Source organism: Coregonus lavaretus, assembly GCF_964263955.1.
Source record: "Coregonus lavaretus genome assembly, chromosome: 14".
Lineage (NCBI taxonomy): Eukaryota > Metazoa > Chordata > Actinopteri > Salmoniformes > Salmonidae > Coregonus > Coregonus lavaretus.
In genome coordinates, this window is record NC_140001.1 from 32924941 (window position 1) to 32949598 (window position 24658).

At 43.0% G+C, this 24658-nt stretch overlaps 1 protein-coding gene across 1 annotated transcript in view; it reads right to left on the bottom strand.

Moving 5' to 3' along the window:
- Positions 1–5632: 5632 nt before the first annotated feature.
- Positions 5633–24658, bottom strand: part of LOC311141373 (polypeptide N-acetylgalactosaminyltransferase 9-like) — a gene marked incomplete at both ends in the record, with an annotated part of 91461 nt that continues 72435 nt past the window's right edge. The window contains 3 exons of the mRNA XM_084176675.1: positions 5633–5779; positions 6260–6427; positions 22261–22356. Coding sequence (XP_084032801.1) covers positions 5633–5779; positions 6260–6427; positions 22261–22356 — 411 coding nt within the window. The remainder of the gene's footprint in view (positions 5780–6259; positions 6428–22260; positions 22357–24658) is intronic.

Sequence of the window (24658 nt, forward strand, 5' to 3'; positions counted from 1 at the left end):
ATAATGTTGATGTCTTCACTATTATTCTACAATGTAGAATTTTTTTTTTTTTTAAATAAAGAAAAACCCTTGAATGAGTAGGTGTGTCCAAACTTTTGACTGGTACTGTATACAGTTGAAGTTGGAAGTTTACATACACTCAGGTTGGAGTCATTAAAACTCGTTTTTCAAACACTCCACAATTTTCTTGTTAACAAATTATAATTTTGGTAAGTCGGTTAGGACATCTACTTTGTGCATGACACAAGTAATTTTTCCAACAATTGTTTACAGACAGATTACTTATAATTCACTGTCTCACAATTCCAGTGGGTCAGAAGTTTACATACACTAAGTTGACTGTGCCTTTAAACAGCTTAGAACATTCCAGAAAATTATGTAATGGTTTAAGAAGCTTCTGATAGGCTAATTTACATAATTTGAGTCAATTGGAGGTGTACCTGTGGATGTATTTCAAGGCCTACCTTCAAACTCAGTCCCTCTTTGCTTGACATCATGGGAAAATCAAAAGAAATCAGGCAAGACCTCAGAAAAAAAATTGTAGACCTCCACAAGTCTGGCTCATCCTTGGATTTCAGGAAATTTCCAAACGCCTGAAGGTACTACGTTCATCTGTACAAACAATAGTACGCAAGTATAAACACCATGGGACCATGCAGCCGTCATACCGCTCAGGAAGGAGACGCGTTCTGTCTCCTAGAGATGAACTTACTTTGCTGCGAAAAGTGCAAATCAATCCCAGAACAACAGCAAAGGACCTTGTGAAGATGCTGGAGGAAACAGGTACAAGAGTATCTATATCCACAGTAAAATGAGTCCTATATCGACATAACTTGAAAGGCCGCTCAGCAAGGAAGAAGTCACTGCTCCAAAACCACCATAAAAAAGCCAGACTACGGTTTGCAACTGCACATGGGGACAAAGATCGTACTTTTTGGAGAAATGTCCTCTGGTCTGATGAACCAAAAATAGAATTGTTTGGCCATAATAACCATTGTTATGTTTGGAGAAAAAAGGGGGAGCTTGCAAGCCGAAGAACACCATCCCAACCGTGAAGCACGGGGGTGGCAGCATCATGCTGTGAGAGTGCTTTGCTGCAGGAGGGACTGGTGCACTTCACAAAATAGATGGCATCATGAGGAAGGAAAATTATGTGGCTATATTGAAGCAACATCTCAAGACATCAGTCAGGAAGTTAAAGCTTGGTCGCAAATGGGTCTTCCAAATGGACAATGACCCCAAGCATAATTCCAAAGTTGTGGCAAAATGGCTTAAGGACAACAAAGTCAAGGTATTGGAGTGGCCATCACAAAGCCCTGACCTCAATCCTATAGAAAATGTGTGGGCAGAACTGAAAAAGCGTGTGCGAGGAAGGAGGCCTACAAACCTGACTCAGTTACACCAGTTCTGTCAGAAGGAATGGGCCAAAAGTCACCCAACTTATTGTGGGAAGCTTGTGGAAGGCTACCCGAAACGTTTGACTCAAGTTAAACAATTTAAAGGCAATGCTACCAAATACTAATTGAGTGTATGTAAACTTCTGACCCACTGGGAATGTGATGAAAGAAATAAAAGCTGAAATAAATCATTCTCTCTACTATTATTCTGACATTTCACATTCTTAAAATAAAGTGGTGATCCTAACTGACCTAAAACAGGGAATTTTTACTAGGATTAAATGTCAGGAATTGTGAAAAACTGAGTTTAAATGTATTTGGCTAAGGTGAATGTAAACTTCCGACTTCAACGGTATATGTTTTCAAAAAATATATATGGGGGATTGGAAGTGATGCAGACAATTACATTGATGGAAGTTAAAATCTATCTGCAATATTAAAGCTCATCTACCCCCTTTTTTTTAAGACAAAAAAAACAGACACATCGCAACATCAACTGTTCAGAGGAGACTGCGTGCAAATTGCTGCAAAGAAACCACTACTAAAGGACACCAATAATAATAATAAGAGACTTGCTTGGGCCAAGAAACACGAGGTCTGATGATTCCAAATTTGAGATTTTTGGTTCCAACCAAGTAGGTGAATGGATGATCTCCGCATGTGTGGTTCCCACCGTGAAGCATGGAGGAGGTGGTGTGATGGTGTGGGGGTGCTTTGCTGGTGAAACTGTCAGTGATTTATTTAGAATTCAAGGCACACTTAATCATTATGGCTACCACAGCATTCTGCCATCCCATAAGATTTGCACTTAGTGGGACTCTCATTTGTTTTTCAAAAGGACAATTACCCAAAACACACCTCCAGGCTGTGTAAGGGCTATTTGACCAAGAAGGAGAGTGATAAAGTGCTGCATCAGATGACCTGGCCTCAACAATCACCCGACAACCCAATTGAGATGGTTTGGGATGAGTTGGACCACAGAGTGAAGGAAAAGGAGCCAACAAGTGCTCAGCATATGTGGGAACTCCTTCAAGACTGTTGGAAATGTATTCCAGGTGAAGCTGGTTGATAGAATGCCTACTCATTCAAGGGCAAAGCTGTCATGAAGGCAAAGGGTGGCTACTTTGAAGAACATAAAATATAAAATAAATTTTGATTTGTTTAACACTTGTTTGGTTTCTACATGATTCCATATGTGTTATTTCATAGTTTTGATGTCTTCACTATTATTCTACAAATAGTAAGGATAGTGTTTGATCACTATCAAACACATCAGCAAGTCACCACTCAATTATGGGCTTAGGGGCCAAGTGTTCTTTCAACATAACATTGGCGACGTGTTGTCTTCTGTAAAGTCTGAGGCTACCATCCATATCGGACATGTCTATTTCTTCTCTTGAGATAACATTGTGATGGCAACGTTTGGGCATTGCTAAGGATGTAGCTGTAGTAGTTTACTGATAAAAACGTCTCTGTAGTTGATGACTGCTGACGGTATTGTACAAAAACTCATGCTGTAGAAGTTTAAGAAAGAACGTTCTCTCTTCCATTGATTGGTAAAAGAATAACAAAATTGTGATCTATAATACATGTATATACTGTAGCTATGCAGATTTTAAGTCGTTACACAAATTTCAGGGTAGGATTCAATTTATTTCAAAAAGCTAAAATGTTTTAATGTGCTGTCCATGTATTACTGTATTTAGTTTTAGTGTATTGGTGCCCAGAAAGATGTGCATTTTGGTTAGGCCAGATTGAGACAGTAAAAGATGGGGAATATTGGATGGGGAAATGATCATTTTATCTCAGGGGGCTCATAAACATTAACATTAATATGTTAGACGCGACCTATTCAAATTCACCATAAAGTTACCTCTGACAAATAGTCAGGAATTGCACAGAGTGTTTCTGGAACTGAACTATTATTCTTAATTAATTAAGAGTTAAGATACAACGGAATAGATAATGGATGGATTATAATGAATGTTTTGGGGCTTTCAATTGTAGACCAATGGGATATTTTATTTATTTTACATATCTTCAAAGTATCCTATATCTACAGCATACATTGGGCTTATGTTTATTTTGAACCCTCATTAAACTACATGCTTCAGTGCTCTCGTCTTTCTTGTACATCCCAGTAATTGCCATCAATGTTTCTGTAGAATAATTATCTGATTGCAGTAACGAGCTGCCTACGTATATGTGATCAGACAACGGAACACAGTTTATAGGCAAACAGTTTGCAATGTTCCAAAAACCAAGTCTCTCAGAATCTCACAGCAGTGCGACTGACTGTATTTCTCAATGGTTCCTATGAGATTCTGTGTGACTCACCCTTCCCCCTTCATTTGTCAGAGAGTGCTCCTTTCGTCTGTCTGAATAATGAAGTCACCTCTCCCTGTTGGCTGGGACCCAGGCATAAAAATACTGTTGTCAGCATGACAATGAGAAACTACCAGGTCCCCTTCCCATGAGAGCTATGTGTCCTTGTCCACCTGCACCTCTCGCCCCCACACCGCTCCCCTTTCTACCACCCCTCTGCCACCCGGCTCATCACTCACTGTCACACTATCTGTCTATCCGGCATGTGAACGAGAATGAAACGTGTAATGCATACCCTGTCGGTCCGCTTTGGTCTCTGCTAGGAGGAGCACAATAGCTTTTGTCTCATATTCAACCGTTTAATAGTAATCCACTAGATGATATTCAAGGACATTTCTTGCAAGTAACATTCAACAGCTTAAAAAATATCATCCCTTTGTCAAGAAAATGTTATTGGCACACGTGTCACAGCAATCGCAATCGCAATTCCCTACATTTTGACCATTCAGTAGAAATAAATGAAAGACACAAAATATGAGCACCAAAAAGGTTTAGAGAGAGTTATTTATCTTCAAAGATGTGAACTTTTTGGCTGGGCATCAGAAAATACAGTGGGGAAGGAGTTTCTTGCTGAGCGTAATAAATTGGAACACTTCCAGTACTTTGTGAAGACCTGTTATCCTGTAGGTGGGTTTTAACGATTAGAGTGTTGCGAGGCCAGAATCCAGTAGAAGGCTGTAAGTGGAAACACAACAAAGGCAGGTAAGTGGGCTTACGCTGTCAAAGTCAAACAACCACCCGCATCTGGCTTTACATCTGTAAAAATAGGCCCTGGCTTCCATGTAACATGCAGTGAACATCATTATGGGTAAGGAACATCTTTAGAAATCTTGAAATGTTCCAATATGTACACTGCCTGGCTCTGTACACAATGGTTTAGAATATAGAATTCTTGAATTAATGCAGTTTTTTTAACATACTCAGTGGTTCACCATAAAAACATTTTATTATCCTAACTGTTCTTGGAGGACTGATACCAATTTCTATTTTACAATATATTACTATTATTTAGACATCTTTACATTGGTTTATATATTAATTACTTGAAAACAATTTGTACATGCTTGTGGAATTGACATTCCCTTGTCAGATGAAGCATAAGGATGTAAAAAGGCACGTTATTGCTCTGATAATTAGTGGCAAGCAATAAAGTCAAAAGTAAAAGATAAAATAATATCATTTTTTTATTTGTGAGAATAGTAGTTGCTTTGCATTCTTATCTGTTCATCGGGAAGATGAACTGCTTTTTGAATCGTATTAAATATCTTATCAGGATAGTTAAATGTCCAAAGAAATTATCCAAATGATAGCCTGAAGTAATTACACGTTGATATGGCGACTGGTAAGCAATTGCATCTTTTGATCTGCTCAAAGGAATCAACAAAATTACTCGCTGCAACCTGCAAAGATTCCTGGGATTGGCTTTATACCAAAAACACAATACTTGTCATTGTCAGTGTTGAACCACATTGGGAGTTTCATTCAAGTGTCTTATTATTCCTTTTGTACATGTAGGTGGATGTTCTGTATGAAATGTAGAGTATTTCAAACAGTACTGTATAGCTCACTGTAAGCCTATGGTATGGTCTCCACATTTGACCCCCAGCTCAGTGGAACACATACTGTATATTGATCATATTCTTCTGAATATTCAGCAGTTGAAAGCTCTTTGCCCTAAGGGGAGGGCTCAGTGCACACAGTCCATAGAAGAATCCACACACTGTGAACTCCTCATCTCATCAGTCCCAGGGCCTATATCAATCTCATATGAAATGCTCTCTGACTGTCTGTCCATGGGTTTGTCTTCCAAGACTGAAATTATATTATTTTCTCAGAGGTAATGTCTTGCCTCAATGCCTCGGATGCTTTATCCAGTTCCGAATCATCCACTTTTGACCAGAACACCTTTGCACCACCAGTCGAAGGCCAAAGTTGGCATCTTTCAACATCTCCACCTCAAGGCACCGTCCAGTGTCCCTGCTGATGATTGGACCATTCTGCAAAACAAGACGCAAAAGGATCCTATCAAAAACACTGATATTGAAAAAGAACACATTGTTCCAAATAACTTTGTGTAACCTCAAATCACTCTCTATATTCCTGATGGTAGGTATTATGTTTAAATAGTGTTACTATTACCGACTCAATACAGGCACACTTCAAAGTAGAAACCACATTGCTATTCCTTGTATTCCTTCGGCCATGTGACAGTTGTGAATGCAAATGCACTGAATGAAAGTGGTATTTTGCTATGACTCAGTGGGATTTTGCATACTCTTCTACAGTGAAGGGACCTTTACCAGCAGCAACCACATTTCATCTCACATTTAACTCAAGGCTCATACTATTATAGAGAACAATTTATTTACCTCAATAGGTATGTATTACATGACTCAGTTATTTTGAAGAAGCCAGAGGCTCTTTTCAGAAACATTGATCAATTATTGTATTTGAATCAATTTGTGTTTTGTTTTTACCTGTGTAAAATCCCACAGCCTCTGCGAAACCCGCGAAACAGAGTCACATTTTTTCAAACTGGGCGTGCGCTCTCTTCCATCGTCAATAAGACATTTTGTATCGGGCAGGAAGGTGGTCGACCCTAGGGGTCCTAACTGCAGCAGGCCCTCTGTTGAGTAACGGGCAAGCTGAAAAACAGAGATGAACATAAGGCAGTTAATTTGATTATAGCAAAAATAATCATGGATCCAAAATGCTGTACATTTTAGTAAATGCTGCAAATAAAATTGGCAAGTAGTGCACCAGAAGGTATTTTCATCATCCAACTCTAAGATATCGAAATCTATGGAGCTGCTAAGTCTATTAGCTATGTTACTGTCCTAGGACATTATAATACAGACAGAGGCATAGTTTATTAATGCTAAAGATTTTTTCAACCAGACATAATCCCTGGTCATTCAATCCAATACAAGAAAGGGTGTGTGTCTGTGTGTCGTATCTGTTACTTAAGGATACAGTAGAAATAAAATACATTATTAATTTCACTGATCCTCTCACAGAAATGAGATGACAAAGATAGGGGGGTCTTCAATACAGCCCAACTTGACACATTGTGATATTCTGTTCTTCCCCTTTGTTCCCCAGTCATCCAGGTAAGCGGGGGTGTTGTAACGGAGGTAACTGTATGAACCAGAACAAGAGGAGGTCAGAGTCGATCAATGTAACGGAATGCTTTTGAACCCATACTGTTGATGACCCGGCATAAATGTACCATTATGTGAGCCTTGCATCTGAATGAATGGCTGCTGCTGCAGGTTGATATTTTCTGTTACCACTCCCTTCAACTAAATACTCAGAGCTGGATAAACAATATACCAGCCAGCTCATGTGGGGACAGTAGGCTGTACTGTAGCTCTGACTGAAGGTGACAGAGTGCTCTTTGTACAGAGTGCTGCACTTATAAAGAGACAGATAAAGAGACACCAATTTGGAACACATTAAACATTTGGAATGGGTTCACCACTTACTTGTCCAGACTTTTCAGCTTTTACTACCTTGGGCTTGGTGAAAGTCCTGTGGCTGATTGCCTTTTCACTATTTCTATTGAAATACCAAGAGAGTGTTTCAAATACTAAGAAAGATTAAACAAATATTTTGCATGCTGAAAACAAGTGTCCAATGAAGATCCTGGAGCAGTAACGTTAATATTTTTCTGTGTCTAGGGCTGTTAAGGTGATCATATTACCGGCAGTCACGAATCATGACCAGTCAAATTCCACCTGACAGTTGAGTCACAACTACTGTAGGCTTCTCCAAAACTGCGCTCTGATGCCGCTGATGGTCATTAGTAGCCTACCAAACTTGCTAATAGAAAGTCGCTAATGGCCTGGTACTCAGCGCTCTATTGTCCCTCTAATCACTCTGACATCAATGCAAATAGTATAGAATATAAAATCAAAAACTTCATCAGAGACCTGGTATTAAGAGTCTGAGCGGAATAGGATCACCTGTTGCGCAGCGAGATCCAGCTCCTCATAGCTGGTTGATGCATGGAATCAAATGTGTTCCTATGAGCCCATGTTGCGCAACATACAGTGGGGAGAACAAGTATTTGATACACTGCTGATTTTGCAGGTTTTCCTACTTACAAAGCATGTAGAGGTCTGTCATTTTTATCATAGGTACACTTCAACTGTGAGAGACGGAATCTAAAACAAAAATCCAGAAAATCACATTGTATGATTTTTAAGTAATTAATTTGCATTTTATTGCATGACATAAGTATTTGATCACCTACCAACCAGTAAGAATTCCGGCTCTCACAGACCTGTTAGTTTTTCTTTAAGAAGCCCTCCTGTTCTCCACTCATTACCTGTATTAACTGCACCTGTTTGAACTCATTACCTGTATAAAAGACACCTGTCCACACACTCAATCAAACAGACTCCAACCTCTCCACAATGGCCAAGACCAGAGAGCTGTGTAAGGACATCAGGGATAAAATTGTAGACCTGCACAAGGCTTGGATGGGTTACAGGACAATAGGCAAGCAGCTTAGTGAGAAGGCAACAACTGTTGGCGCAATTATTAGAAAATGGAAGAAGTTCAAGATGACGGTCAATCACCCTCGGTCTGGGGCTCCATGCGAGATCTCACCTCGTGGGGCATCAATGATCATGAGGAAGGTGAGGGATCAGCCCAGAACTACACGGCAGGACCTGGTCAATGACCTGAAGAGAGCTGGGACCACAGTCTCAAAGAAAACCATTAGTAACACACTCCGCCGTCATGGATTAAAATCCTGCAGCGCACGCAAGGTCCCCCTGCTCAAGCCAGTGCATGTCCAGGCCCGTCTGAAGTTTGCCAATGACCATCTGGATGATCCAGAGGAGGAATGGGAGAAGGTCATGTGGTCTGATGAGACAAAAATATAGCTTTTTGGTCTAAACTCCACTCGCCGTGTTTGGAGGAAGAAGAAGGATGAGTACAACCCCAAGAACACCATCCCAACCGTGAAGCATGGAGGTGGAAACGTCATTCTTTGGGGATGCTTTTCTGCAAAGGGGACAGGACGACTGCACCGTATTGAGGGGAGGATGGATGGGGCCATGTATCTCGAGATCTTGGCCAACAACCTCCTTCCCTCAGTAAGAGCATTGAAGATGGGTCGTGGCTGGGTCTTCCAGCATGACAACGACCCGAAACACACAGCCAGGGCAACTAAGGAGTGGCTCCGTAAGAAGCATATCAAGGTCCTGGAGTGGCCTAGCCAGTCTCCAGACCTGAACCCAATAGAAAATCTTTGGAGGGAGCTGAAAGTCCATATTGCCCAGCGACAGCCCCGAAACCTGAAGGATCTGGAGAAGGTCTGTATGGAGGAGTGGGCCAAAATCCCTGCTGCAGTGTGTGCAATCCTGGTCAAGACCTACAGGAAACGTATGATCTCTGTAATTGCAAACAAAGGTTTCTGTACCAAATATTAAGTTCTGCTTTTCCGATGTATCAAATACTTATGTCATGCAATAAAATGCAATGTGATTTTCTGGATTTTTGTTTTAGATTCCATCTCTCACAGTTGAAGTGTACCTATGATAAAAATTACAGACCTCTACATGCTTTGTAAGTAGGAAAACCTGCAAAATCGGCAGTGTATCAAATACTTGTTCTCCCCACTGTATATTGCCTATGCTATGCAATTCCGTGAGAAAACAGTTTTGATGGCCTTTATTAAAAAGAGGAGGATCCCATCAGCTTTCTATAGGCTACGCCTACTAATAGCCTATTGAGCACATTACTTCGCTTTACAACCGTAGTAGCCTACCTGGCTGGCATGAAAATGAACAGCGGGAAAAGCATCCTCCATTAGTTATTCAAGTGCATGTATTTTTTCCCACATGTACAAACAAATTTTCACACATGTATTAGTAGGCTATATGTAAAGACCAGATTAAATAGAAAATAGTCTGATGGGTGAGAATATTATCAAGTGCTTGTCAAATTGTGAATGAGAGACTGATATGATGACCAATGGTGACTTTAAGTAAGCATTTCAAGGTAAGGTCTACACCTGTTGTATTCAGCGCATGTGACAAATACAATTTGAATTGATTTGATGAAGTCTGTGCAGCCTGCACAAGAAACAGAGCAGAGCACATGCCTTTCATGCAACTTTTTTCAAACCATCATCAGAGTCGCATCATGTAGCTTTAGAATGTACTAGAAATCAAAACATATAGGCTAAGGTTTGTATCACAACTAAAGTTGCATAAATAACTCATACAGAAAGTATGAACACCCTTTTACTTTTTCCACGTTGTTGTGTTACAGCCTGAATTTAATATTGATTCAATTATGATTTTGTGACACACAATACCCCATAATGTCAAAGTGGAATTATGTTTTTATAAATTTTTACAAATGTATAACAAATGAAACGCTGAAATGTCTTGAGTCAATAAGTACTCAACCCCTTTGTTATTGTGAGCCTAAATCAATTCAGGAGTGGAAATGTACTTAACAACTCACATAATAAGTTGCATGGACTCACTCTGTGTGCAATAATAGTGTTTAACATTATTTTTGAATGACTAGCTCATCTCTGTACCCCACATACAATTATCTGTAAGGTCCCTCAGTCGAGCAGTGAATTTCAAATACAGATTCAACCACAAAGATCAGGGAGGTTTTCCAATGGCTAGCAAAGAAGGGCACCTATTGGTAGATGGGTAAAAATAAAAAAGCAGACATTGAATATCCCTTTGAGCATGGTATTAATTACACTTTGGATGGTGTATCAATACACCCAGTCACTACAAAGATAAAGGTGTCCTTCCTAACTCTGTTACCGGAGAGGAAGGAAACCGCTCAGGGATTTCACCATGAGGTCAATGGTGACTTTAAAACTGTTACAGAGTTTAATGGCTGTGATAGGAGAAAACTGAGGATGGATCAACAACATTGTAGTTACTCCACAATATTAACCTAAATGACAGTGAAAACAAGGACGCCTGTACAAAATACAAATGTTCTAAAACATGCATCCTGTTTGCAATAAGGCACTAAAGTAAAACTGCAAAAAATGTGGCAAAGAAATTAACTTAATGTCCTGAATATAAAGTGCTATGTTTGCGCCAAATCCAACACAACACATCACTGAGTACCACTGTTCATATTATCAAGCATGGTTGGTGGCTGCATAATGTTATGGGTATCTTTGTCATCGGCAAGGACAAAGGTTTTAGGATAAAAGGAAACAGAATAGAGCTAAGCACAGACAAAATCCTAGAGGAAAACCTGGTTCAGTTTGCTTTCCAACAGACACTGGGAGACAAATTCACCTTTCAGTGGGAAAATAACCTAAACACAAGGCCAAATGCACAATTTAATTGCTTACCAAGATGACATTGAATGTTCCTGTATGGCCTAGTTACAGTTTTGACTGAAATTGAAAATCTATGGCAAGACTTGAAAATGGCTGTCTAGCAATGATCAACAACCAACTTGACAGAGATTGAAGAATTTAAAAAAGAATAATTAATTGATAATGCCCGAGAAGCTGGTGTTTGGAGGATATATTGGCACGGGTGTTGTCAGGCCCGAGACTAAGTACTTTAGTTCTGTATCTATGGACGCGACCCAGTTGTTCATTCTAAATGTTCTATTGCCATACTGGTTTGAAATGTTCTTATCCCTTGCTTGCTAGCTAGCAAACTACGGCTAACTTACAGTCACGTCAAACAGTGCAGCCAGAATAACAGCAAAGTAGCTGCATCTGCATTTGTTTAAGCTGTTTTCTAGTGACATTTATTTGGATACATCCATAATAATGAGCTAATGATGCGCGATTTCGCCTGGCATAGAAAATGTGCTCGTCAGGACACTGTTGTTCAGAGGAGCTAAGTTAGCCAACAACACAGCTAACACAATCACTTCAAACTGAAGCTGGAAAGACTGCAAACTAGCTGCATTTCGTTTCGTTTTACCTGTTTTCTATTGACATTTATTTGTATATATCCATAAAAATTATGCCAGCTGATTCATGTTTTCGACTGGCTGAGAAAAGCTGTCTGCCTGTCTGTCTTGTCCCGACTCCCAACATGTTCATTACAATGGGACAGCTGGAGATCGAATTTCAATATTGAAACAATGTGGCAAATGTTGGAAAGACAGACAGCAAGGTTTATACAAATCTCCGCTGTTGAAAACCAAATGCTAGTCTAAAAGAAAATTGGAGATAATGTCTAGATGCTTTTTATAGTGGAGATCAAGTTTATAAATTGCCTGGCTGGGCTGATGAGACAGTGGATTGTGCAGTGAGATGGAACAGAGCAAATAGGCATTTCAACATCATAGTTTTAGCCGGTGGTAACTTGTGGAATAGACTCCGGCTGGAATGCGGTTTTAACCAATCAGCATCCAGGATTAGACCCACCCATTGTATAATGTGCAAATATTGTACAATCCAGGTGTGCAAAGCTCTTAGAGACTTATTCAGAAAGACTCACAGCTGTAATCACAGCCAAAGGTGATTCTAATATTTATTGACTCAGGGGTGTGAATACTTATGTAAATGAGATATTTCTGTTTTTCATTTTAAATAAATTTGCAAACATTTCTAAACTCACTTTGCCGTTTTGGGGTATTGTGTGTAAATGGGTGAGAAAAAATATATTTAATCCATTTTGAAGTCAGGCTGTAACACAACAAAATGTGGAATAAGTCAAGGGGTATGAATACTTTCTAAAGGCACTGTTGGAGGACCTGTTTCATATTATCACTTTGTTAACCACTTAACACAGAATAGCTGCATGTGCATACTCCCTCAGAAATCATTTGTAGAAAATATCCTTTCTATTTTATTCAGCTACGTTCAATTGTGCTCTTCTTACTATAAAATAATGCCACAGGAATTATAAGCAAATTTTATCTGCTAAATTTACTGGTGTAGCTCACAGCCATATGGCATAGCCAGATCAGGGCCTAACAAAAGGATAACTCAGAATATGCTTTTTTGTTCTTCTGAAATAGGCTACATTTTCTTCATATCATTTTGTTTCTTTAGACCTGCCTAAAATAATGGATTTATTGTGATGGTGTAGGTTATATTAAATTGATTTAGTGTGGTCCTCTGTAGCTCAGCTGGTAGAGCACGGCGCTTGTAACGCCAGGGTAGTGGGTTCGATCCCCGGGACCACCCATACACCAAAATGTATGCATGCATGACTGTAAGTCGCTTTGGATAAAAGCGTCTGCTAAATGGCATAAAAAAATAAAAATAAAATGTTTAGTATACTTTTTTAAATGTTGATGTTTCAAAGGTCCGCATCACTGCCCGGAGATGCTAAACGTGTTTATGTTATTAACGGTCAATTACCATGAGAACGGTAGTTATTTGCTTGACAGTTACCGTCTGACAAAATGTCATGACCGCCACAGCCCTATTTGTATCACAAAGTGATAGCTGTTTTTCCATTCTGTATTAATCACTATAACCCTGTTTGAACATGGGTTCCTGCCTGGCAGCAAGGCGAATAGATCTTAAACGATTAAGTGATTTAATTTGTCATTCATTCATTTCACTCTTGTTTTTTCTTCTTTCAAATGACCTCAAACTGACTTTCCATCCTGGTGTTTAGGGGTTGTGTAATGTGTAGTAACTGGCGTCATAAACTGATTTATCAGTAGTGGAAATGAGAACTGTATACAGTCCAGCAATATAATCCCTGTTAAGCCTTTATTTCCTAATGCAGTTAAAATCTGACTATAACAAATAATTAGCCACCATAAGGAAATTATTCTGCCAAGCCAATCAATCTGTTTTCAAAATATTAGAGCCTGATGCTCAATTACTTGGCGCAGTAAAGTTTGGGAGGGAGCCTCTTTGGGTCAGGCTAATCATGAGTTAACTAATTGGCTCATTAACACTAGGCTGGGGTACAGTACAGTAAATATGATGTTTGTGTGTTATTGTATAGGAGGAAGTATTTCAGAGGGAGACTTCTTGCTATTGTAATCTCTACCACGGAGCTGCAATGTGCCACTCTGAGATTGCTGTACTGTACGCCACATGCCTTAAAGGGCAATTCCACCACTTTTCGACCTCATATTCAATATATCCAGCACCAAACCAGTGTCTACATATGTGAAAACAACGCGTTTCTCTGACCTGTGGTTAAAAAGATAAGAAGAAAGGTCCTAAAAAATGCTTCTCTGTGACATCACAGGATCAGTTTAAAAGTACAAAAAAACTGTGATTTTCCAAACCTGCATCGAGTTTCTAGCTAAAGTGAGAGTATTTTCTTGCTCCCAACGTCACCACAAATCTCACAGTGTTTGAAAATAACTGTTTAAAAAAAACCTTTGATGATGTCACGGGTCAGTGCTGATAGATTAGTGCTTTTTGAGGTTGGTAGCTTAGTGGTTAAGAGCGTTGTGCCAGTAACCGAAAGGTCGCTGGTTCTAATCCCCGAGCTGACTAGGTGAAAAATCTGTCGATGTGCCCTTGAGCAAGGCACTTAACCCTAATTGCTCCTGTAAGTCGCTCTGGATAAGAGCGTCTGCTAAATGACTAAAATGTAAATGTAAATGTTTGGTTTCGATTCGACTAGAAAAAAAGTATAAAGGTTTCGGTTTCGATACTTTTTTTAGACATTAAATGCACTATGCATTTTGTTGATAGAATGCTGTTACAAGACAGAATAAAACAATTAATAAAAGTCACATGATGGTAGTGAATGGCCATTACTGCTTATCACTTATTAACCATAATTTATTCACAGAACTTTACTTTAATAAAATATTTCAGATTTTGTGTATATTACATTTGTTTTAGGCCTATCATCCCATTTCTATAGAGCTGCTGCCTATGCTGTCTGACAAAATCACTATTTGAGTAGTTCTTCAAAGTAAATAGGGCATATTTTTATGACTGCTGAATACCAACTATCAATCACTTAGATAATGTATTTCCAGGTAGAGATACCTTGCGAAACAACTGCTCTCTATCCCGCGTTCTTCTGTCTCTTCTCTCTGGCACCGTGTCTGCCCCACACAGACCAGACAAGTAGACTATGATTATTGTCATTGTAGTTAATTACCACATTTTCGGGACACTAAAATATGTCGAATATTGGCCTATTGGAAACTACAACTCCCTATTACATCACACAGTTTGGGGTTGATGTGCTGTTTTCACATATGTAGACACTGGTATTGTGCTGGAGATAATGAAATTAGTTAGACAAGTGGTGGAATTGCCCTTTAAAAGGAGCCATGCAGGCTTTCCGTGGTTGCTATGATGCCTGGTGGTCGCCTAGGCAGACAGCTCTGTACATACTGTACATATTTTAATAGTTTTAGGTGTTTTTTGACAGAATCTTTAAAAAAGAATTGTTAGCTAATTACGTTTTATTGTATACATATTGATCCACGCCAGTGCAAGACTGGCAAGTCAGTTATTTTACCAACTGAACTGGGAAGCTAGCTATGTTTTTACTTGAAACAACAAGAGATGGCAGAGGCTTGGAGACTGTTGAAGATGGCATAGGATCACTCAAGTCTTTCCCCAATGGTTTATTCCAAAGTGGACTATACCTTTTGATTATAGTGAGCTTCATGCACTCTAAGCTTAGTGGCTGCATGGCTTCACGCAGGTGGATGCTACATGTTTTTCGGAGGAATTCACGAAGGTGTCTACGACTGGAGATGGCAAAAGGTGACCTGACTTCTGACCATCGTTTCCACCCTGCTCAACCCTTCATCTGAGCCACAACCCTTCATCTGGGCCTCAGTCGGAAGAGACGTGGACGGCGTGGGTGAGAAGGTGCGTATGGAGAGCAGATCGGACACAGGATGTGACCTGTTGGACTTGCACCTGCCTCTGTTGATGACCATGGTAGGTATTCCACCCAGAACTGTCAATAGGCTAACTGAAATGTTTTGTTTTGTTGTTTTAAGAGGGTCTTTGAGATTATTATTATTATTATTATTATTATTATTATTATTATTATTATTATTATTATTATTATTATTATTATTATGTTACATGTATGGCCCAGGTAGGCAGGCCCACCATACAGTACAGTATCCCTGGACTGAACACATTATCTCCTTATGGGGGCTGAGCAGCAGCGGGAGACCTGCGTGTGATGTGAAACACCCTGTTTGTTTCCAAAATGGCACCCTATTCCCTATGGGAATGGCACCCTATGCCATTTGGGACGCAGCCCCTGACTACTACAGATCCCTTGGCTGGGGACGTAAAAGGCCTCTTAGCATACATACGCCGAGCAACATACGCCGTCCACTACTCTATGTACACCACACATAGCTGGGATTCCTGCTGGTATGAGCTAGGGGGTTGAGTGGGGTGACACTGGCCCTGGAATCCCCATCCTCTGCTATTCCCTATATTAGGATTAGCCCAAATGGACAAGGTGAGCCATTGTCATCCTGGGTTTAAACCTCCTTACAAGAGGCATGGGGGAAACAGAGAGACTAATAAAGATTTATTCCGCACAATTACATTTTTCATACATAATAGGAAAGGTTCAGTAAAATCAAAACGGCTCCAAAAATGGAATTGGATCCTGTGTAGTATCTTAGTAATATAGTTATTTGTTTATTTCCTCTGAGGGTAGGATTAAAGACTCAGTGTATCTTTACTGGACTGCACTGAGCTCTCTCCGGAGGATAGAAGGAAAAAAGAGCCAGCCAACACTGCAAATATTTTATATTCAGAATGCGACTGATAATAAATATGTCACTCCGCATCCGGAGGGGGAAAAATGAGCCATTAATAATATTTGCATGATTGCATGCGTACAAAAATAGTCGCAAAGACCCTTTGGCCCACGCACACACAGGTCAGCACCTAGTGAACATGTTATGATGGAACTACCAGGGAGGCCATTGATTAGAATATTAGAACAAACAAATGAGAAAGCAAAAATCTATCGGCTTATGAATTATATTGAAAAAAATTATAAACCCAACATGCAACAATTTCAATGATTTTACTAAGTTACAGTTCATATAAGGAAATCAGTCCATTGAAATAAATGTATTAAGCCCTAATCTATGGATTCCACATGACTAGGCAGCCAATCAGAATGAGTTTATCCCCAGAAAAGGGCTTTATTACAGACAGAAATACTCCTCAGTTTCATCAGCTGTCCGGGTGGCTGGTCTCAGATGATCCTGCAGGTGAAGAAGCCGGATGTGGAGGTCTTGGGCTGGTGTGGTTACACATGGTTTGCAGTTGTGAGGCCATTTTGATGTACTGCCAAATACACTAAAACCACGTTGGAAGTTGCTCATGGTAGAGAAATTAACATTACATTCTCTGGCAACAGCTCTGGTGGACATTCCTGCAGTCATCATGCAAATTGCACGCTCCCTCAAAACTTACACAGGCATTGTGTTGTGTGACAAAATTGGCATTATATTGTCTCCAGCACAAGGTGCACCTGTGTAATGATCATGCTTTTTAATCAGCTTCTTGATATGCAACACCTGTCAGGTGGATGGATTATCTTGGCAAAGGAAAAATGCTCACTAACAGGGATGTAAACAAATTTGTCCACAAAATTTGAGAGAAATAAGCTTTTTGTGCGTATGGAAAATTTCTAGGATATTTTATTTCAGCTCATGAAACATGGGACCAAAATGTTACATGTTGCGTTTATATTTTTGTTCATTATACTTCCACTCCAGGAGGAATTTGCAGTGTCGAGATTTCTTAAAAACAGATTTAGCTAAATACATTCACAATTCAGAGCTTTTTTCCCCAAAATGAAAAGTGATTTGTAGATTTTGCTTGGCTGTCAATATTGAGATTAGTGTCATACAAAGGCATTACACTGCATACTGTTGTCACGTCTCCTCCCGTTGCTCCCCTCCGGCGCTCTGATTCGCCGGTCTACTGAGCCACCGGTCTGAGCGCACCACCTCGGCAACACCGGAATGGAAACCCAACGCACCCTAATCACCTCCAGCGCACCTGCACCTCATCATCGCATCACCACCCCTATATAGCCCTGGACTGTTCACTCTTGTGTTGTGAGTGATTGTTAGTGTCATGTCGGGTACGTGCTCTTTGTTGTTATCTTGTCAGTGTTAAGTAAACCTTTACATTGTTCATTCCTGCGTCTGCGTCCTATCTCTTCGTATCCTCAGTACTCGTCACAGAATCACATACCTCACGAAGATGGATGCAGCAGGTAATCCTCCTAGAGTTTCCCAGCGCCTCGACCAGCACCAGCAGCACATTGCCCAGCTGAACACCTCCATGCAGAAAGTGCTCCAAACGCTGCATAAACTGACTATCGCTCCGGTTCTACCTCAGTGAGCGTTGAGTGCCCCTAGTCCACCTCCCCCTGTGCTATCACCAAAGTCTGAGGGACCCTCGCCCTGCTGGAGTGCTATGACGGGAAAATGACGAAATGTAGAGGCTTCCTGCTACAGGTTTCATGGTATCTGGAGCGTCAGCGTGGGGCATCTCCATCGGACTAAGCCAGGATAGGGCTGGTGATTTCGCTACTGAAGGAAAAGGCGCTGGATTGGGCCACGGCAGTCTGGGAAGGAGGTGAGGCCGCGGCACTTCCCTACTCCACCTTCCTCGATCGGTTCAGGGCGGTGTTCGATCATCTCATGGAGGGAAAGGACGGGGGTGAGCGTCTCCCCCGGCTACACCAGGGAGAGGAGGCCGCGTTCGAGTACGCCCTGAGCTTTCGCACTGTGGCAGCGTCTTCTGGCTGGAATGAGTGTGCTCTGAGCATGGCCTTTAGGAGAGGCTTACTGGAGGACATTACGACGGAACTCGCATGTCGGGACGACGAGATGGACCTTGATAGCGTCATCTCGGCGACATGTTGAGAGACCGACGGCGTTCCCAACACCACCCGGAGCCTCGACGCTCACCCCATCTGAGCTATGGAAGCCACCCTGCCTCCGAGTCCTCACCCATGGAGGTGGGCAGCACCCCCTACAACACCACGGACCACAGATCTCCTGGCGGCTCCCTATCTAGGTGGTATGACTCCCGTCGCCGCTCCGTGAGTGTTCCGTCATCACCTGTCACCAAACCATTGTTTTTAGTTCCCCTAATGGTGAATGGTTCTTCCTTCTCTTCGCATTCCACGGCAATGATAGATTCCGGATCAGCGGGGAACCTTATCAATAGGGAGCTGGTCTCTGAATGGGGGTTGCCCACCGTGCCACTGCCTTCTCCGTTACACGTCACCTCGCTGGACAATAAACCACTCGGATCAGGCACCATTATGCACGTCACTCTCCCCATCACCATCACCATTCCCACACTACCGGAGCACCATGAGGAGCTGTCCTTCCACAATCATCACGTCACCCCTTCACCGAATCGTCTTGGGATTGCCCTGGCTCAGACTACACAACCCCACCATCAACTGGATCACCAAGAGGATCACAGCCTGGTCCCCCTCATGCCGGAGGACCTGCCTGCCGGTGGTTTGTTGTTCCACGTCAGTGGAGAATCTGGAGTCGGCCCTCTGCCCAACATTCCACGTCAGTACGCAGATCTCTCCGATGTCTTCTCTGCCTCCAAGGCTAAGTGTCTCCCTCCTCACAGGCCCGGGGACTGTGCCATTGACCTGCTGGAGGGACAACACCCTGCCACGAGTCACATTTACTCCATTTCCATAGCGGAGACTGAGGCCATGGAGAAGTATGTGGCAGAGACCCTGAAACAGGGGTTCATCAGACGCTCTACCTCTCCTTCCTCCGCCAGCTTCTTCTTCGTGGCCAAAAAAGATGGAGGACTGAGGCCGTGCATTGACTACCGGGGGCTGAATGCAGTCACCACCAAGTACCGGTACCACCTCCCTCTGGTTCCGTCGGCCATCAAGCAGCTGCGAGGGGCCCGGTACTTTACCAAGTTGGACCTGAGGAGTGCCTACAACCTGATCCGAATCCGGGAAGGAGATGAGTGGAAGACGGCATTCAGCACTACCTCAGGCCACTATGAATACTGCGTCATGCCCTACGACCTCGCCATCGCACCTTCCGTGTTCCAGTCCTTCGTCAATGACGTGTTCCGAGACATACTGAGTAGACAGGTGGTGGTGTACATCGACGATATCCTGATCTACTCGGCTACGTTCGAGGAGCACGTCAGGGACGTCCGAGCGGCCCTACTCCGCCTCCGGGAACACAACCTGTTGGTGAAGGGGGATAAATGCGAATTCCACCAACAGGCCATCTCCTTCCTGGGATACAGGATCAGCCCTCAGGGGGTGTTCATGGAAAGAGCGAAGACAGACGGCGTCCGGTCTTGGCCAGTCCCCACCACCATCAAGGGCCTACAGAGCTTCCTGGGCTTCGCACATTTCTACCGGCGTTTCATCAGGTCCTTCAGCTCCATAGCCGCCCCGCTCACCTCTCTCCTTAAGGGTGGGCCTCAGAAGCTGACCTGGAACCCTGAGGCTGACTTCAAGAGGCTTAAGGAGAGGTTCTCCACAGCACCCCTCATAAAACACACAGATCCAGCTCGTACTTTCATCCTGGAGGTGGACACATCTGAGGAGGGTGTGGGTGGGGTCCTCTCCCAGCGGCAAGGTAAGCCAGAGATATCCCTGTGCCTTTTTCACAAAAAAGCTTACCCACGCAGAGAGGAACTATGGAGTTGGAGACAGGGAGCTGTTGGCGGTGGTCCTCGTTCTGGAGGAATGGAGACACTGGCTGGAGGGCGCAGTCCATCCATTCCGGAATCTCACTGACCACCGGTATTTGGAGCACATACGGGCAGTGAAACGGATGAACTCTCGTCAAGCCAGGTGGGCCCAATTTCTTACTCGCTTTTCAGCTATTTCCCGTTATATCAACTCCTGTTCCGCATGTGCCCAAATGAAGACACCTCGGAAGGCAAACTAGTTCCTCTCCCAGTGCCTCAGCGACCTTGGTCACACCTGTCCATAGACTTTGTCACCGACCTCCCATGTTCTGACGGCTTCACCACAGTCCTGGTGGTCGTAGATCGGTTCTCCAAATCGTGCCATTTTTTGCCACTAACTGGTCTTCCTTCTGCTCTCCAGGTCGCTGAGGTCCTGTTCCAACAGTTCTTTCAGCATTATGGACTTCCGGAGGACATCGTCTCGGACCGTGGCCCACAATTCACCTCCCGAGTGTGGAAGGCTTTCCTGGAGAAGATCGGGGCCACGGCCAGCCTCACTTCCGGGTATAGGCCTCAGTTGAATGGGCAGGTGGAGCGCATGAACCAGGAGCTGGGGAGGTTTCTTCGTTGCCACTGTCAGGACCGGCAGGGTGAGTGGGCGAGGTTTCTTCCCTGGGCAGAATATGACCAGAACCCCATCGTTCACTCCTCCACGGGGCTCACTCCCTTCCAGTGCGTCCTGGGGTACCAGCCGGCCTTGGCCCCTTGGACACCCAGCCAGACCGATGTGCCCGCTGTCGACGAGTGGTTCCGCAGGGCCGGACACCGCCCATGTCCATCTCCAGAGGGCCATTCGTCGGCAGAAAGACCAAGCTGACCGCCACAGCAGTGAGGCCCATATATTCCAGCCTGGTGATCGTGTCTGGCTGTCCACAAAAAACCTCTCTCTCCGCCTGCCCTTCAAAAAACTGAGCCCCCGGTTTGTGGGGCCGTTTAAGGTCCTCAGGCGGATAAATGAGGTATCGTACCGGCTGCTCCTTCCCTACCATGTCTCACCCTCTTTTCATTTGTCTCTTCTCAGGCCAGTGGTTCCTGGTCCTCTGGCGGATGCCATCCCCCGGGGTACGCCCCCCCCCCCCCCCCCCCCCCCCCCCGCCCCTGGACATTGATGGGAGTCCGGCGTATGCGGTGAGGGACCTGCTGGACTCCAGGTTCCGTGGGGGATGGCTCCATTACCTGGTGGACTGGGAGGGGCATAGTCCTGAGGAGAGGAGCTGGGTTCCGGCTGGGGATGTTCTGGACCCCAACCTGATTCGGGACTTCCACCGTCGCCGCCCTGACCGGCCCGCACTTCATCCTCGGGGTCGTCCTTCTGGCTGGTGACGTCCTGTGGCGGGAGCCGCGCGTCCGGGGGATGTACTGTCACATCTCCTCCCATTGCTCCCCTCCGGTGTTCTGATTCGCCGGTCTACTGAGCCACCTGTCTGAGCTCACCACCTCGGCAACACCGGAATGGAAACCCAACGCACCCTAATCACCTCCAGCGCACCTGCACCTCATCATCTCATTACCACCCCTATATAGCCCTGGACTGTTCAGTGTTGTGTTGTGTGTGTGTGATTGTTAGTGTCATGTCGTGTACTCGCTCTTTGTTGTTCTCTTGCTCAGTGTTAAGTAAACCTTTACATTGTTGATTCCTGCGTCTGCGTCCTACCTCTTCATATCCTCAGTACTCGTCACAACTGTAAGAATAATGCTTAAATACTTAAATTATTTAGTAAAGAAAGAAGGTATCTTCATGTTCAACCAACCAAAATTGTAAACAGAGTCTTTACATTACTTGTAAATATACAAAAGAGAGTGAAATCTGCTAACCTGTGAGGACATCCCGTGGCAGGGGTAGAGGATGGCTTTGTCATCGTCCTCTGATCCCTGGTCCAGACAGTAGCCACTGGCCTTACTGTTCCTGACCTGCAACACACCAAACAACACATACCTTTTACTGATTCTGACCTGCAAGACAGCAAACAACACAGACACTTTACTGTTCCTGTCCTGCAACACACCAAACAACACAGAAACTTTACTGTTCCTGACCTGCAACACACCAAACAACACTGACACTTTACTGTTCCTGACCTGCAACACACCAAACAATACATCAACTTTATTGTTCCTGACCTGCAACACACCAAACAGACACTTTACTGTTCCTTACAACACACCAAACAACACAGATACTTTACTGTTCCTGACCTGCAATACACCAAATAACACAGACACTTTACTGTTCCTGACCTGCAACACATCAAACAACATATAATTTACTGTTCTTGACCTGCAACAGACCAAAGAACACAGACACTTTAATGTTCCTGAACTGCAACATACCAAACAACACATATACTTTACTGTTCCTGACCTACAATACACCAAAAAATAGACACTTTACTGTTCCTGACTTGCAACACACCAAACAACATACTCTACAGTGATGAGAGATTCCATTTTAACGCCAGGATGTTTTGGACCCCTTTAAAACAGTGTGTTTGAGCTAAAGACTTCTGTGTTGTACCATTGGATTAGTCTATTTATTCTGCATCCGTAGATACCAACCATTAGTCTGTGTTTGTGAGACAAGGGCGGATCCCGAAGGGACCCGGAGTCAGGTCTTTTTACAAAAACATATGTAGAGTCTGAATAGTTTGAGCTATAAACTATAAAAAGCTATCTCATGGATACGCACATGTAACATGTTGTGCTCTATGACGCTGACAAGCATTAGAAGGTAAGAGGTTCATCTACATAGAAGATCATAGGAAATCCCAGGACATTGTGTATATAATACTGTAATAAGCTCACATAGTTGCTGTCACAAACTCCAAACTCCACACAGTTGTCACTGAATAGTTGGATATTAATTTCCCAGTGAGCAAACAAATTAATTTGTATCAGGTTTTTGCTTTGCCGGACCTTATTATTATTTTTACATTTCTCAATAAAATTCACGAATGCAACTGTTTATGTCAAATTATTTTGTGTTCTAATTATATTTAGCCTCACTTCATAGTGAGGCTAAATATAAGGGCTGAACATGCAGCTAAATGAAAGTCAGATTAATGAAAAGCCAATTTTTGCTGGGGTCTCGGGACTGTTAGGCTTAATCTAAGATAAAGTAAGCAAAAGAAACCTCTCCAATCTCCTAGATTCCTAGTCCTGATGGTAGTGTGGTTAAGTGTGTTTTTAAGACTATGTTATTTTAATGTGTATCACTTTATTTCCACCTTGTGAATGTAACCGGTGTGAAATGACTAGCTAGTTAGCGGTGCGTGCTAGTAGCGTTTCAATCAGTGACATCAATCACTCTGAGACCTTGAAGTAGTTGTTTCCCTTGCTCTGCAAGCGCTGCAGCTTTTGTGGAGCGTTAGGTAACGATGCTTTGTGGGCGGCAGTTGTTGATGTATTCAGAGGGTCCCTGGTTCGAGCCCAGGTTGGGGTGAGGAGAAGTAATACTGTTACATGAAGAGATCTATCATGTTGTGTTGTCTGGTTAAAGTTTTAAGGTTTATTAGTCGTATGTATTGGATACACATGGTATACACCGTCCAACAAAATGCTTACTTGCAGGTTCCTTCTCGACAATGCAGCAACAATACGAAATAATAAAAGACAAGAATACGAATATAAAGTAAATGGCTCAGTAGAATACAATAAACATTTTAGGATAAGTGTAATACAGGAAGGCAGAATTTATTGTCCAATATTTAAACGTGTTTTGGGGAAGGGGGGATTGTGGGGCAAGTGTTAAAATTGTGAAGAATTTAGAAATCATAGTAAGAAACTGGTAGCAGCAGTTATGATGTGTGTGTAGCATGAATGTATATGTGTTTGTGTGTGTGTGGATGTGTGTTTGTCTGTGTGGGTGTGTGCTTGTGCGTGAGTGAGCGTATGTGTGCTAAGGTGCGGAGAAACAGAGCAGGTGGTCCGTCCAGTTCAAGTGTTCAGCAGTCTGATGGCTTGTAGATAGAAACTGTCTCTGAGCCTGTTGGTATCCGACCACATGGTCCGATAACGTCTGCCAGACGGTAAGGGAGTGAACAGCTTGTGGCTGGGGTGTGTGGGGTCCTTGATGATGCTGTGGGCCTTCCTCAGGCACCATTTGGAGTAGATGTCCTGGATGGGTGGGAGCACGGTCCCAGTGATGTACTGGGCAGTCTTCACCACTTGCTGGAGGGCTTCGCTGGTCTGGTCAGTGCAGGGGGTGCAGCTGTGG